General features: G+C 44.7%; 2 protein-coding genes across 4 annotated transcripts in view; one reads left to right on the forward strand and one right to left on the reverse strand.

Moving 5' to 3' along the window:
* Positions 1-69: 69 nt before the first annotated feature.
* Positions 70-2,166, reverse strand: LOC311232093 (uncharacterized protein). Its single transcript, XM_084318782.1, has 2 exons — positions 1,892-2,166; positions 70-1,705 (listed from the first exon to the last, which is right to left on the reverse strand). Exons 1-2 carry the CDS (start codon positions 1,975-1,977, stop codon positions 1,030-1,032), a joined length of 762 nt encoding a protein of 253 aa, XP_084174908.1. The 5' UTR covers positions 1,978-2,166; the 3' UTR covers positions 70-1,029.
* Positions 2,167-3,276: 1,110 nt separating this feature from the next.
* Positions 3,277-13,958, forward strand: part of cntf (ciliary neurotrophic factor) — a 46,791-nt gene continuing 36,109 nt past the window's right edge. For all 3 annotated transcript variants that reach the window (XM_084317945.1, XM_084317944.1, XM_084317946.1), the window contains exon 1: positions 3,277-3,615. In XM_084317945.1, the coding sequence (XP_084174071.1) occupies positions 3,466-3,615 (150 nt within the window). In that variant the 5' untranslated portion in view covers positions 3,277-3,465. The remainder of the gene's footprint in view (positions 3,616-13,958) is intronic.

Genomic DNA, 13,958 nt, shown 5'->3' on the forward strand with positions numbered 1-13,958 from the left:
AGGTCAATGGTTGAAGGGGGGTATATATTGCATTCCATCATGTTTAGTAATAAGTACACCTCCACATCATACAGCGTATCAGTTTATTGACTCAAGTATCTCAGTGTCAACAATATAAATTAACTCTCTACTCATTTGTAATGTAGAACCAGTGATGGAGCAGATGCATAGAAAGTTATTTATAAGAGGTAAATAAATGTCTTAACATTTACAAAAGGTCTATTCATTACAAAAGGAAAATACGTTGATTTGGAGAGAGCAAACCATCACACATTACCACAAATATATTTCTTAACTTTTCAAACAAGGATAATATGGAAGGATCTGAATCATTCATACATTATGTAATGGATAATGTATAGCTACGAGGTCATCGTCGCAAAATAATTGACCGACAGAGTTTAGAATACCGAGGCACTTCGCTATACATTATCCCGCTTATTACATGGCTAACTTACTAACAATATACCTAATTCATTTTACACCATCAACAAACGAGATCAAATGCAGACGCAGTTGTTCTGTTCTGTGGCTCCGCGCTGTCATCGCCGGCAGCTTGCACTGATGAGTGCAGCTCTGCATATGCTGAGCAGCTTTCATGACTGATCTAAATGCTTGATTGCTCCGGCTGCGAACAGCGGTCATTATTGCTTGGTTGCCCCCGACAGCGGTCAGTTATCGAAAAATAACTGACCGCTGCTATGGGCAACCGAGCGCTATTGACCAATCACAATCAAGCATTTTTGCGAATGTTAAAACACCATGTAATAAAAGGTAACATTAGTAGAAATACACAACTTTTTCATGGAAACGGAGCACATATTCATCAACACTATTACTGCGTAATGCTGACAGCAGTGTCATGGCTTATAGCAAACCCTTTCATTGTGGGACCCACATGGAGTAAATTCCCCATATGTGGGACCCAAGCCCACCTTGCTAAAACTCGTCATGCCACCAGAAACAGGCCTGTGACCCATTGTAGGTCTCAGCCCAGATTTAAGAAACATTTACTTGTAGAACAGTCTCTCAGGACATATTGAGCCGTTCTCTGTCTCTCTGCATAGCAAAATGCTTCATGGCTCGTTTGGGAGGAACCAGAGTGTTACTCAACCCTACCCTCCTCTTCTTCCCTTGTTGCCCCTCATCCTCTTCTCCCTCGTGGGTGAAGCTCTGGTGGCCCCCAGCATAGGAGTCTCGCTGACCCAACTCTGGTGTTGCATCACCCACAGGAGACGCATGGTCACTGGGAATGACAGAGGTCTGGAGGTCGCTGTCATGAGCAAATTTGCATTTGATCCCAAACCGGCACCTTCCATCCTTCCTGTAGGAGACGCACATCCTCTTGCCTCCGATCTGGGAGGGCTTGGCCTGCAAGGTGAGGGGGACGTGCTTCTGCAAGACATTGAGCTTCTGGTCAGCCTGAGCCTTGAAGGGGTTGGCGAATACACTGCTGCCAGAGCAGGCAGCGAGAGGCGGAGGGGGTAGTTTGTTGGGGTTGAGGGAGCTCAGAGGGGGAGCTGGTAGGAGGGTCCGTGAGGGTCTAGACAGGGTTGAGACTACCGCCTCAGCTGGGGTTGGAGGAGTTGAGGGTTCCCTGTCCTCTTCCTCCTGTTCTGATTCACTGGACCCTGAGCCCAATTCCAGCAGAAAGTTTCGACTCTTCTTGACTGCTGTTCCCCCATCATCCACCTTATTCAAAGACCTTAAGAGCGAGAAGCACACACACACAGGGAGAGAGAATGAATGAAAACTTTATTTATTTTAGAGAGTTGGTGGATAAGTCAGGTTACACTGGGACAGTAGAATGAAAGCCTGCTACTAAAATTAGCTGATGTGTGCTTTTTTTTTGTTTACTACCTTGCCAGTGGTTTGTACTCTAGCTACTTACTTGACTGTGGCGCTGTTGTTTCCATCCCCCCCGTCTCCCTCGCTCTCAGAGTCAGAGGACGATCCGTAGCCGACCAGAGAATTCATGTCATTCGGATTAACTGTCTAACGTTAGCTGCGTCACTCAGCCTTTTATTGAAATGCAGGCCTGTTACTCCCGTTTTTGTAAAAACTCGCAAAGGTCCCGAAGCAGCCAGACGAGTTTACTAATACCTTCTTCTCTCTCCTTTCTAATGTCAAATAAGATGCTGCCTGCTATGCTGCTACAGTAGAGAGATTAGCTAAATCGGGCTAAATGATCAGCAAGGGTTTTTGTTTTGACGTGCACATGCCTGCACTACCACACAGAGGGCAGGCGTGGTATTGCACTGATACATGCAGCCAGACGTAATAATGACGTCATACGTATTATCGTACCGTATATAAATGTAATTCAAACCAATAAAAAATATATATAATAGTTCAGCAAGACTAGTAACGTTACCCATAAAAACGGAAACCACCTGCACGCAACATTAAGACCACGTTTGTGAGGATTTAGAATATTTCAAACATGTTTAATTATGTTTGTTACCGGTAGCTACGTCCTGCAAAACCATGCCACCCGGTGCGAAATGGAGTGAAAATAGGGACGCAAACCGGTGGGCTACTTGTGACTGAGTTTGCACCATGCATGATGTGAGAAGGCTATTCAATAGGTCTCTCTATGTACACACACACCAGGCTCCATCTCTTCAACAATAGTAGCTAATCCCGTCTGGTCAGTGGGCCAAAAAACGTGCAGTCAGCCAATGACTCACTTGGTTAATCATTGTTGATGATTGTCTGTGTATGTATATATATATATATCATAAGATATTCCTTTATTGATCCCATTGGGGAAATTCGGGCGTCATGGGGGAGGGGGTGGGGGGTACAGGTATGGGCATGGTAATAGTATTATTATATATATCCGTTATATTATATGTTACAATATGGGCAATAAATAATTAAAATCTGAATATATACTATGAGTAAAAGTAAACAGTTTACACGTACAGGTGCAGTATACAACACAAGGTACCCTAACTGGCATACACATTATACGTTGTAGTCCATGTATATATACATAAATCATATATATAAATAAATATATATATATATATAGTTCCTTACCTTTACCAAATTGGGCTGTTATTACTTCTGTCATTACCAGTAAATCAGATAAGAGAAACTCTCATGAATAAATAACTGTCTAATGAGCTCCTCCCTCTCTCATCGCCTCTGCTAGTCCCGTTAAATTCCTCTTGTCCCGCATCGGGTTCCCGGGGGGAAGGGGCGGGGCAGAGCAGTAACACTATAACACAAGTAACCAGCTGCTTTATACTACTACTGTTCAACTGCTGTAGTGTTCGGACGGGAAACTCTTGACCGAAACGTAAAAGGATCTTGTCTAATGAATTAACTGGCTGAGGTTCAGCGGGGGGATCGGAAGGGGTCGAGCCACGTCGGGCCGGGTGGACTATGGCCAGGAATCCGGTGCTTGGATGAAGAGGCAGTAGTCTACCAGCCTGTTGCTCTTCTGCCCCCAAGTCCATGTACAGTAGTGTATCATTCCAGTTGTCACCCATGGCAGAGAGGCGGACAAGAGGCATGACTGGACAGACCCGGACAACGGCGGCGGCGAGGGCTGCTGCGATTGCTGAACAGTTACACCAAGAATGCGTTCTTTTATTGGAACTTTTTGTGAGTAGCCCACATTTTCCACTGTATGCAAACTCTGGCTGACAGAGTCCCTTTTAATTTCAGGAGAAATCTATGTCAGTGAGAAATGGGCCAAGGTTAAATGGAAAATTAATAGAGAAGAGAGAGAGAGGGAGAGGGAGAGAGTGATGAATGGGTGTGTGTGTGTGTGTGTGTGACTGTGTGTGTGTGGTGTGTGTGCGTGCGTGCGTGTGTGTGTGTGAGAGAGAGAGAGAGAGAGAGAGAGGGGGGGGGCGATGTGTGTATGTGTGTGTGTGACACAGAAAGAGGATGTCTGTGTGAGAGAGAGATAAGAGAATGAGAATTTCTGTGTGTGTTTGAGAGAGGGAGAGAGGGAGATTATGTGCGGGACAGCAGGGGGTAGGAATGGGGGGGGGGGGGGGGGGGGGGTAATATAAATGACAGAGGTGGGCGTTTATTCCCGGCACCAGCTCATGGAGGCCCCCGGCACAGCAGCCCATACCCTTCATCTCGTCTTCTCCATGACGCTGTGTCTCTTAGCCTCTAGGTGCCAGAGCTACTGGTTAGTTATTAAAACCGCCTGGTCCCCTTCCAACTCACGACCCCATACTTCTTTCCTGTCTCCCACTAGGAGCGAGGGAGCGGCCTGGAATGTAATAACTTTATCCATAACTTCTTAGAGGGTAAGTTCATAACTTTAGACCCCTGGCCCCTGATGATGTTGTCCTTTCTCAGCACAATTCATGTTGTTTTTCACACTGGGTGGATACCCGCTGCTCTGGCTAGTCGGCCACTAAACGAATGCAGAGTCAATGGGGCCATGCTCCATTCTGTACAAGTCCTGAAAAAAACACTGAAACCCACTCCACCCAGTGCACCCATAAGTAGGTTTCAATGTTTATTTCAAGGATTGTACAGAGCTGGATCGTGGCCCCGTTGACTACGCATTACCTTTATGGATAGCCAGAACTGCAGGTATCCAGTTCAAATAATAGCATGGATTGTGCTGAGAAATGTCTCTACGTACTTATCGACAACACCATCGTTAAGTAAGAAATCGGGCTAGGGGGTCCAAAATTCGGAATTTAACCTTTAAGATATGACTCTTCCTCCTCTTCACCTCTGCTGTCCCCGATATGCACGTTGTATTCTTGGTGGCTAAGTCGTCTGCGGTAGAGTGCCAGCAGAGTGATACGGTACATGACATCTTAAGTACCGCCTACACCGTCATACTGTGAGCAGCACCCTGGTACTTAGAACTTTATATAGCCTCCATGCTGGCTGGCTGCATTCCAGTTATACAACGTGCGATGATTAAATCTTTGCTAACCTGTCAGTGTGTTAGATGCAGAGATTGATGTACTACAATCATGGTTGACCCCAGAACACAGAAATGACACTGGAGCAGAGTGTTGGCCGTACACCCGGCCTCCAGTGAGACCAATACAGATTCAATGAAGTGAAAGAAATTAATGACATTTTTAACCCTTTCACTACCACACTACAGAAGGTTAACCCCTTCACTACTGCACTACAGACGGTTAACCATCTAGTGAAAGGGTTAACCCTTTGTCGTGTGGCAGTGAAATGGTTAACCTTCTGTATTGTCACAGTGAAAGGGTTAACCTTTTGGTAGTGTGGTAGTGAAAGGGTTAAATATGTGTTTTTAGGGCATTTCTGCTTTTATTGGGGACAGGAGGGCAGTTGGACCGGCCATTGCACTCTCACCACCTGGCGGAGCTACAGGATCATCTAAACACCCACCAGATCAAACACCCAGACGCAGCCATGATCGTAGCCGGCGATTTCAATGAGGCGAATTTGAAGAAAGTGATGCCGTCCTTTTTTCAGCACATCGCCTGCTCCACCAGAGGAGGGAATACGCTCGACCACTGCTACACCCCGTTCAGAGCCGGCTACAAGGCAGTACCGGCTCCGCCATTAGCGGGAGCTACAAGCACATCTGATCATGACTCCATCTTCCTTCTCCCTGCTTACAAACAGAGATCACGTGACGCCGTCGTGTCACGTGAGGTAAAGAGATGGTCCGACCAATCAGAGGCCACGCTTCAGGACGCCCTCGAAGATGTCGACTGGGATATGTTCCAAAGAAGCGCCAGTGACGTCAGCGAGTTCGCAGATACTGTTGTTAGCTTCATAGCTACCTTGGCTGATAGTATAGTCCCCACAAAGAAGGCGAGGGTCGAGCTGATCGAGCTGGGTCTGAGCTCCGCTCTGAGCGCCTGGATACTGGACTTTCTGAGTGAAAGGCCCCAGTCGGTCAGGGTGGGGGGTCAGACCTCCAACACCATCACCCTGAGCATCGGGTCCCCCCAGGGCTGTGTTCTGAGCCCCCTGCTGTACTCACTATACACACATGACTGTGTAGCCAAGTTCAGCTCCAACTCCATAGTGAAGTTTGTGGACGACACAGTGGTGGTGGGGCTGATCTCGGACAACGACGAGAAGGCCTACCGGGAGGAGGTTGAGGTACTGGAACGCTGGTGCCAGGACAACAGCCTGCTCCTGAACATTGGTAAAACCAAGGAACTGATCGTGGATTATAGGAGAGGACAGCAGGAGACACACACACCACTGAGGATAAACGGGGCTACCGTGGACAGGGTGAGCAGCTTTAAGTACCTGGGGGTCCACATCTCAGAGGATCTGACATGGACAACACACATAGACTCAGTCGTAAAAAAGGCGAAGCAGCGCCTCTACCACCTGAGACAGTTAAGGAAGTTCAGAGTATCTGGGAAGATACTCCAGTCCTTCTACTCCGGAGCTGTAGAGAGCATCTTGACTGGAAACATCACTGCCTGGTATGGAAACAGCACGGCACAGGACAAGAAGGCCCTACAGAGAGTGGTGCGCTCAGCCGAGCGTACCACGGGTATTGCACTACCACCCCTGCAGGTTCTATACAAGAGGTGCAAATCCAGAGCCTGCAGAATAATGAAAGACCCTCACCACCCCAACAACAGCCTGTTCATGCTGCTGCGGTCAGGCAGACACCAGCTACTAGGACAGAGAGACTTCGGCTCAGCTTCTTCCCCCAGGCCATCAGAGCCTTGAACACTGAACTCTCCACACACAAGCACACATGAGCACACACACGACACACACACTGTACACGCTCACACACTAGCAGCCACTTTAACATGAGCAAACACACACTCATGCTGCACACGCTCACACTTTACAAAAGGAAAGGTCACTTTAAGAATAGTATAGTATAACTTGAGATTGTATAATATAGCATGTACATAAAGACCCAGTGCCTCATCCGTAGCTAACAGTGTATTTCACTACCACACACAGGCCCTAGCATGTCCTACCATGCTCTGTAAATAACTCATGTACATATACCGATATGCCCTACTCTGTTTACTTGTTTTATTGCACAATGTCGTTCTATTGGATTCTATTATATATGACTATTGTATTATGCACATCGTTGCGGGCAAGACCACCCGCATTTCATTGTATACTCGTATGCCGTGACAAATAAAACTCTTGACTTGACTTGACTTGGCCATTCATCTGTTTTATGTTATTTTCACCAATCTGTGTTTGGTGCATTTGTGGTCTGTGTTGTCTGCATTGTTTCTAGAGTTGTTCCGATACCGATACCAGTATCGGAAAAGCCGCCGATACTGGCTAAAATGCTGGTATCGGTATCGGCGAGTACCCTCTAATGCTGCGCTCCGATACCATATGACGTAATTTATCAACAACACTGTGGTCTGTTGAGTAAGCATTATAAAACAAACGTGTGCTTAATCGATTAAAGTGTCAATGCCATTTGTCATTTTAACAGCAGATACTTTCTTAAATGTCATCGTCCCGACAGAGCGGTGTTGACGGGGAGCTCATGGGTTCGCTTGGTGGCTGGTGTTATTAGCATTGAACAGCTAACCGAAAGCTAGCTTTAACATTACCTTGGCTAAAGTTGGGGCTATTCATATAATCCAGCAATAATGGCTGCAGACCTGCAAGCAAAGTACAGCAAGTTGGCAAAGGAGTATTCGTTAAATCACAATGTCACCAGTAACGTTACAGTCTTTTCATATACCGACAGCTCATGCTATGCTAACTTAGCTCACGTTGGTGTCGTCATTGAGACCACCTCGCGTACACAATTAATGACATGTTGCGGACAGCCATATCGGTGACAATGTTTAGCTTTTAGTGCCAAATGATAAGAGTCTGAGGCGGAGTCTCAAAAGAGAATGTTGAATATTTATTGTGCAAAAATCACAACAGATCGACTGCTACTGAAACGGAGCCTTGTAGACAGACTGAGTAGGGTATATCTGCAGAGCCAGTGGGTAGCGAGTGCAGCAACGTATAATGTCCGTGTGGATCATTGGAGTAGGGTATATCTGCAGTGCTGAAGCCCCATACTCATTGATTAATGATACTAATACAAATCTATACAATCACCTGTTGTTGAATAAATACCATTACTTTCTAGTTATTACAAAAAAACAGTATATATAAAACAGTATTTGTTAAAAAAAAATATATATATTTATAAAAAAATTATATAATTTTTTTTTTTTTTTTTTTTACATGTATGCACTGGTATCAGATAAGTATCGGTATCGGCCGATACCCAAAGCTTAGGTATCGGAATCGGATCGGAAAGGAAAAAATGGTATCGGAACATCTCTAATTGTTTCCCCTGTTTTAGTCTTGTGTTCCTCCTGCCTGTGTTTTGTAAGTGTGATCTAGTCTTGTGTGGTCTCAGTATTTGTATATTTGATTCTAGTTTATTCCCCTGTGTGTTTCTTTCAGCCTTGTGTTAGTTCTGTTTTACCACAGCTGTGTCTAATCACCAATCACCCTCATGTCTCTAATTAGTTTGTGTATTTAAGTGTTGTCTGCCCAGAATCCATTGCTGGGTCATTACTCCTGTTACCCTTGTTCCCGTGTGCTGTCTACTTTGTGTACCTCCTTGTGAGTCCGTTCATGTATTGTTTGCCCACGTTTTCCAGCATTGCTGATGTTTGTTTTCGAGTTTTAAGTTCGCTTTCGTTTTCTGCCAAGCACTGTAACGTTACGTTCAGTAAAGCTTGTTATTTACAACCTCGACTCGTGCCTCATCTATCTCACTCTCCACTGCCTCTCCTCGTGTTTAAGTCTGCATTTGGGTTCTACTCACCTCCGTCATGCCATCTAAACGTTCCACTCATCGTAACAGATACCGATATATGCAGGGTTCCCCCCCCCCCCCCAAAAAACTGAATAATTTCAGGTAATTAACATTACATATCTCTTTTTGTGGAATTAACACAACATTATGCATACTTTTGACAATACATTTTTTTTGAATTTGTTCTTATGATGATTAGTAGTTTAGGTTTTAATGTTGTGCCAACAGAGAAGATGTACTGTAATAGTACTTTGTTTGAACCTTAACAAAACATATTTCACTGGATTTCAAATTGTATAGGAAAATGTGTTAATTGGTCTATGTACGACAAATTAGTCTTTTCACATTAGTCTTCCACTTCTGGCCTTGTTTACACAAAATCTACAATATTTAGGGCATAACAGCATGATACAATCTTTATTAACATTGTATTTCCAATATTAACCTCAAATTGATCTCATCTGATGGACTACATTTGAGTAAAGTGGGGAAAATAGAGATGTGATCTAAACATTGTCAGTTTTTTTTTGCATTTTCCTGTCCTGAAATAGAATCAAGATGTGTTTGAATCTTAAAAATAAAAAATTTACTGAATTCCTTGGGTCAATATTGTTTGGGGAAATGTTTTAATTTGTCTCTATATGTTGTTAACTTCAAAAGTTATGCTGTTTTCTTTTTCTTCTTTTTCAGGTTTTCATTCAGGATAGGTGTAATAAAGGGTTAAAAATAAACCCCATGGGACATTATTTCAACCTGTTACCTGTTAAAATCTTAAAATAGACACTTCAAGGATTAAGATAAAACTGAGCGCCCTCCAACCTAACAAGGCCACTGGCCATGACAATATCCCCTCCAAATTCCTCGGAGACTCAGCAGCCGCCATCACCCCAGTCATCACACACATAATAAACCTCTCCATGAAACAGGGACACGTACCCAAAGACTTCAAAATTGCGAGAGTAACCCCCCTGCACAAAAAGGGCAGCAAATTAGATCCAGGCAACTACCGCCCTGTTTCTATTCTTACCTCCATCTCGAAAGTCATGGAAAAAATAGTATACGAACAGGTCGAAAAGTACCTTGCGGAAAAAAAATCTAATCTTCGAATTCCAATCTGGCTTCAGAACATCCCACTCCACTGACACATGCCTTCTCTATTTGAACGACCACATCAAACAAGAGGTGGACGCGAGCAAATACTGCGGCATGGTCATGCTGGACCTACAAAAGTCCTTCGACACTGTCAATCACTCCATTCTGATTGACAAGCTAAAAGCAATTGGTTTTGATAGTCTATCAGTGAGCTGGATGCAATCCTACCTGGAGGGGAGAGAACAGATGGTGGAGGTAAACGGTACCCTATCCCCCCCTCCCAGTGAGCTGTGGTGTTCCACAAGGAAGCATACTAGGACCGCTACTTTTCCTAATTTATGCAAATGACATGTCGTCAGCTTGTGACTGCAACTTGTTCCTGTTCGCGGACAACTCAGCCCTGCTGGTTTCTGACAAGAACAAGTTACAGGTTGAAAAAACCCTCAGCTCGGAACTAGGCAAAATCTGCACCTGGCTCGCTGACAACAAACTATCATTGACCTGGGTAAAACAGAGTCCATTCTCTTCGGTTCAAATAACAAACTCAGCAAGGCCGACGGCTTGTCAGTTACAGTGGGTGACAATATTGTCACAAGGAAAGATGAAATTACATACCTGGGTTCTATCCTAGAGGCAAATCTTTCCTGTGACAAAATGGCATCCAACGTAATAAAAAAAGTCAACCAATGAACTAGATTCTTGTACCGGATCTCCTCTCTGGTAAACAAGAATACCCTGAAGACTCTGGCAGGAGCACTCATTCAAGGGTACTACGACTATGCTTGCACCTCATGGTACCAAAGCACCTCAAAGGCGCTAAAAACAAAATTACAAACATCACAAAACAAACTGGTCAGACTACTGCTTGACCTTACCCCTAGAACCCACCTCACCCCTGCCCACTTTGACAACCTAGGATGGCCTAGAGTAGACGACAGAGTACAGCAACTTGCAATGGGCCTGGTCTACAAGATACACTACACGACTAAGGTACCCATGTACATGTCAAAATACTTCCCAATGGTCAGTGAATACAACGACCACAACACCAGAGGGAGCTCCACAAATCATGTTAAACCCAGATTCGGCTCAAACAAGGGACTAAACACGTTTCGCAATTATGCCACATCAATGTGGAATGCCCTACCCACAGCTGTAAAGGAATATGAATCACTACCCACTTTTAAAACCACTCTCAAGGAGCACCTACGGGAGACTGCAATTCGAAACTGGCCCCTATAAATGTCCTAACCCAACCCCCTCCAATGTACAGTAAATGTCCTAACCCAGTAATACACGAGACCCTCTTCTTGGACCAAGTAAGGTTTCGTCGATAATCCAATATACAGTTACCCCCACCCCGCCTACCCATCCCCCCTCCGGGGTAAGTTAGATTGAGACACGACGCACAGACAAGCAGACGCGCTGATCAGAGACTTTGAGATCCCCCCCTCACCCTCGCTGGGTGGGGGAGGGGAAGGGAAACATCATCGCTGGCTTCGGCTAGCGGGGAATGGTTGTTGGCTACTACGAGGCCTCAGAACCATTGGACTGATGAGAGAAGAGACTGTGGAGAATAATGAATTTAGTTTTTCAACAAAGACTGTTCAGGGACATTACAGAATTGGTTACATCTGGTACAGAAGCTATGTTTATGAAAATAAACACGAGAATTTAAGGAAAGAGATCACATTGCAGTGTTGTTTCTTATGACTACGGATGTACTAACAGGGGTTGATACAGTGTGTGAAGTATTGAAGACAAACACAACGCAGAACAGGGAGAGTCACAAAGGAGATGACGAGATGAGATTACCGAAGTATCTTTCAGCATGCAGGTCAGAATAATCCACTCTATCACACTGGTACAAACTTGCACACAGGTCCGAACGTTAGCACCTCAGTACAATGTCGTAATGAAGTCTTGGCGAGTCTTGTCTCAGATTGAGGACCAGCAGCTTGATAGTTGTAGGTATTTTCTTTTATTTGAAGTAGTACTGCTCAAGCTGAGAAACTTTAGAATACCTTTTGGAGGCATGAGAATGTTTCTCTTTGTATTATTATGTCAAAAGAAAATCACATTGACCCACCAGAAATAATATATTCCACCAGCCTGATTATGTTAACTCAGTCACTTCAGGATTGTTTTTATAATCTAAATGAATGACACAATAAATACAATTCTACCCATTGATATTGTACTGTAATGAGAGCATAACCTGAAGCTTGTATCATTGTGTCTACAATCAATGTAAAGTAGACATGCAGCATGTAGTGATAGGAGAAAACAGGGCTGCTAGTGTAACAGGTCTGTTCGGACATGCCCCGAGTGGGAGTTGAACCCCGGTCTCCCAGACCACTATACCAAGCGGTGAATTCACTTCTAAGTAATGGGTCTGGACGCCTGATTGCTTTTACCAAACGGTTCGTGTTTCCGTGTTCCCGTTTTGCGCCCAATCGTGTGACGGCAAGTACTTTGGACGGTTAAGCTTAGGCGCTCTTTCGAAGTTGGTTAAGGTTAGAGTTTGTCTTAGAGCAGGGCGATATCGTGTGACTGCAAGTTCTTTCGCCGGTTAAGCTGGTTAAGTGGATCGTAGGCGTTAGGTAGTTTGCTGCTGGTCGAGGTGGAAATGGGCGCGTCATGCGATTGGGCGCACATGTCACATGACCAGAAACGTGCATGGCCAATCAGAGCGCAAAACGGGAACGCGGAAACACGAACCGTTTGGTAAAAGCATAGACGCGGTCTGGACGCCTCTGGGGAGTGAGTTTTACCTGCAGTACCGCTGCCGTCCACAGTCACTTTACAACACTGTCCATCGTGACTGTAGGATAGACACACGGGCACTCCGTTACACTAGCCTCAAGAGGTAATAGTTCTATGGTGCTCGCTCAACCAAGCATGACCGTCCAACCAGTTCAGTTTGACCTCTTATGTATGATGTTTATCCAGGGCCAGTAGTATGATGTTTATCCAGGGCCAGTATGATGTTTATCCACGGCCAGTATGATGTTTATCCACGGCCAGTATGATGTTTATCCACGGCCAGTATGATGTTTATCCAGGGCCAGTATGATGTTTATCCACGGCCAGTATGATGTTTATCCAGGGCCAGTATGATGTTTATCCAGGGCCAGTATGACGTTTATCCAGGGCCAGTATGACGTTTATCCAGGGCCAGTATGATGTCTGAATAAGCTTGAAGAAGATACAGGTGTCATGCATACACTATGATAGCAGGTGTCTAATTCATGGTATAATAATTCTGTAATTGTGGTCAGTGCCTGATATTTAAACGTTTTTCTACCGCTCTCTTCCATCCTTGCATCCCATAGCCCACACCCTCCCACCTTTTCTAACCTTCCTTCTCCGGGGTCGTGTCTAGATCCCATTGCCTGGAAGGACCTTGGCCATGACCTGCAAGTAGATCGCCAGTTGTTGGCCAAGCTGCAACGGTGTAACTGGTCAATACGTTTCTTGTATTTTTTTGTTTTAAAAAAATATATAATTTAAAACTTACCAGTGGTTCCAGTAATGCAATTACTGTGCTGTGGTATAGCCTGGCTTTGCTCACATCTACAACCCACAGTTTGGAATCAATGCCATCCAGGGTAGCAGGGAAATGTGGACAGTACGGGACTTATGACATCCATGTTTTTAATATTTAACATAATGAGACTTGCATAACAAGATGCTGCCATCTAAGGTACAAATATGTGTCTCATTACAGACATGCCATAGCTCAGCATATACAGAATACATGCATGGCTTCCTCACCATTCTCTCTGCTTAACCCTTTCACTACCACACTACAGAAGGTTAACCTTTCACTACCACACTACAGAAGGTTAACTTTTCACTACCACACTACAGACGGTTAACCTTACACTACCCCACTACAGACGGTTAACCTTTCACTACCACACTACAGAAGGTTAACCTTTCACTACCACACTACAGATGGTTAACCGATAAAAGATAAGAGCAAGAGTTAGAGAACTGGTTAGAGAAGAAAAACCTATCCCTTACCTTAAGCCTAACCTTAACCTTACCGGTCACAGCCAAGGTCCTTCTACGTGTTGGCATCTAAACACAACCTTCGTATGCCCTG

This window comes from Notolepis coatsorum (assembly GCF_963971535.1).
Source record: "Notolepis coatsorum genome assembly, chromosome: 7".
Taxonomy (NCBI): Eukaryota; Metazoa; Chordata; class Actinopteri; order Aulopiformes; family Paralepididae; genus Notolepis; species Notolepis coatsorum.

What these genes read in the sequence shown, in the direction of transcription:
- LOC311232093 (XM_084318782.1), bottom strand. Translation starts at nt 1,977, where the DNA reads ATGAATTCTCTGGTCGGCTACGGATCGTCCTCTGACTCTGAGAGCGAG. An exon ending in AACAACAGCGCCACAGTCAA is followed by an intron (nt 1,706 to 1,891) that starts GTAAGTAGCTAG and finishes CTCGCTCTTAAG; the next exon opens with GTCTTTGAATAAGGTGGATG.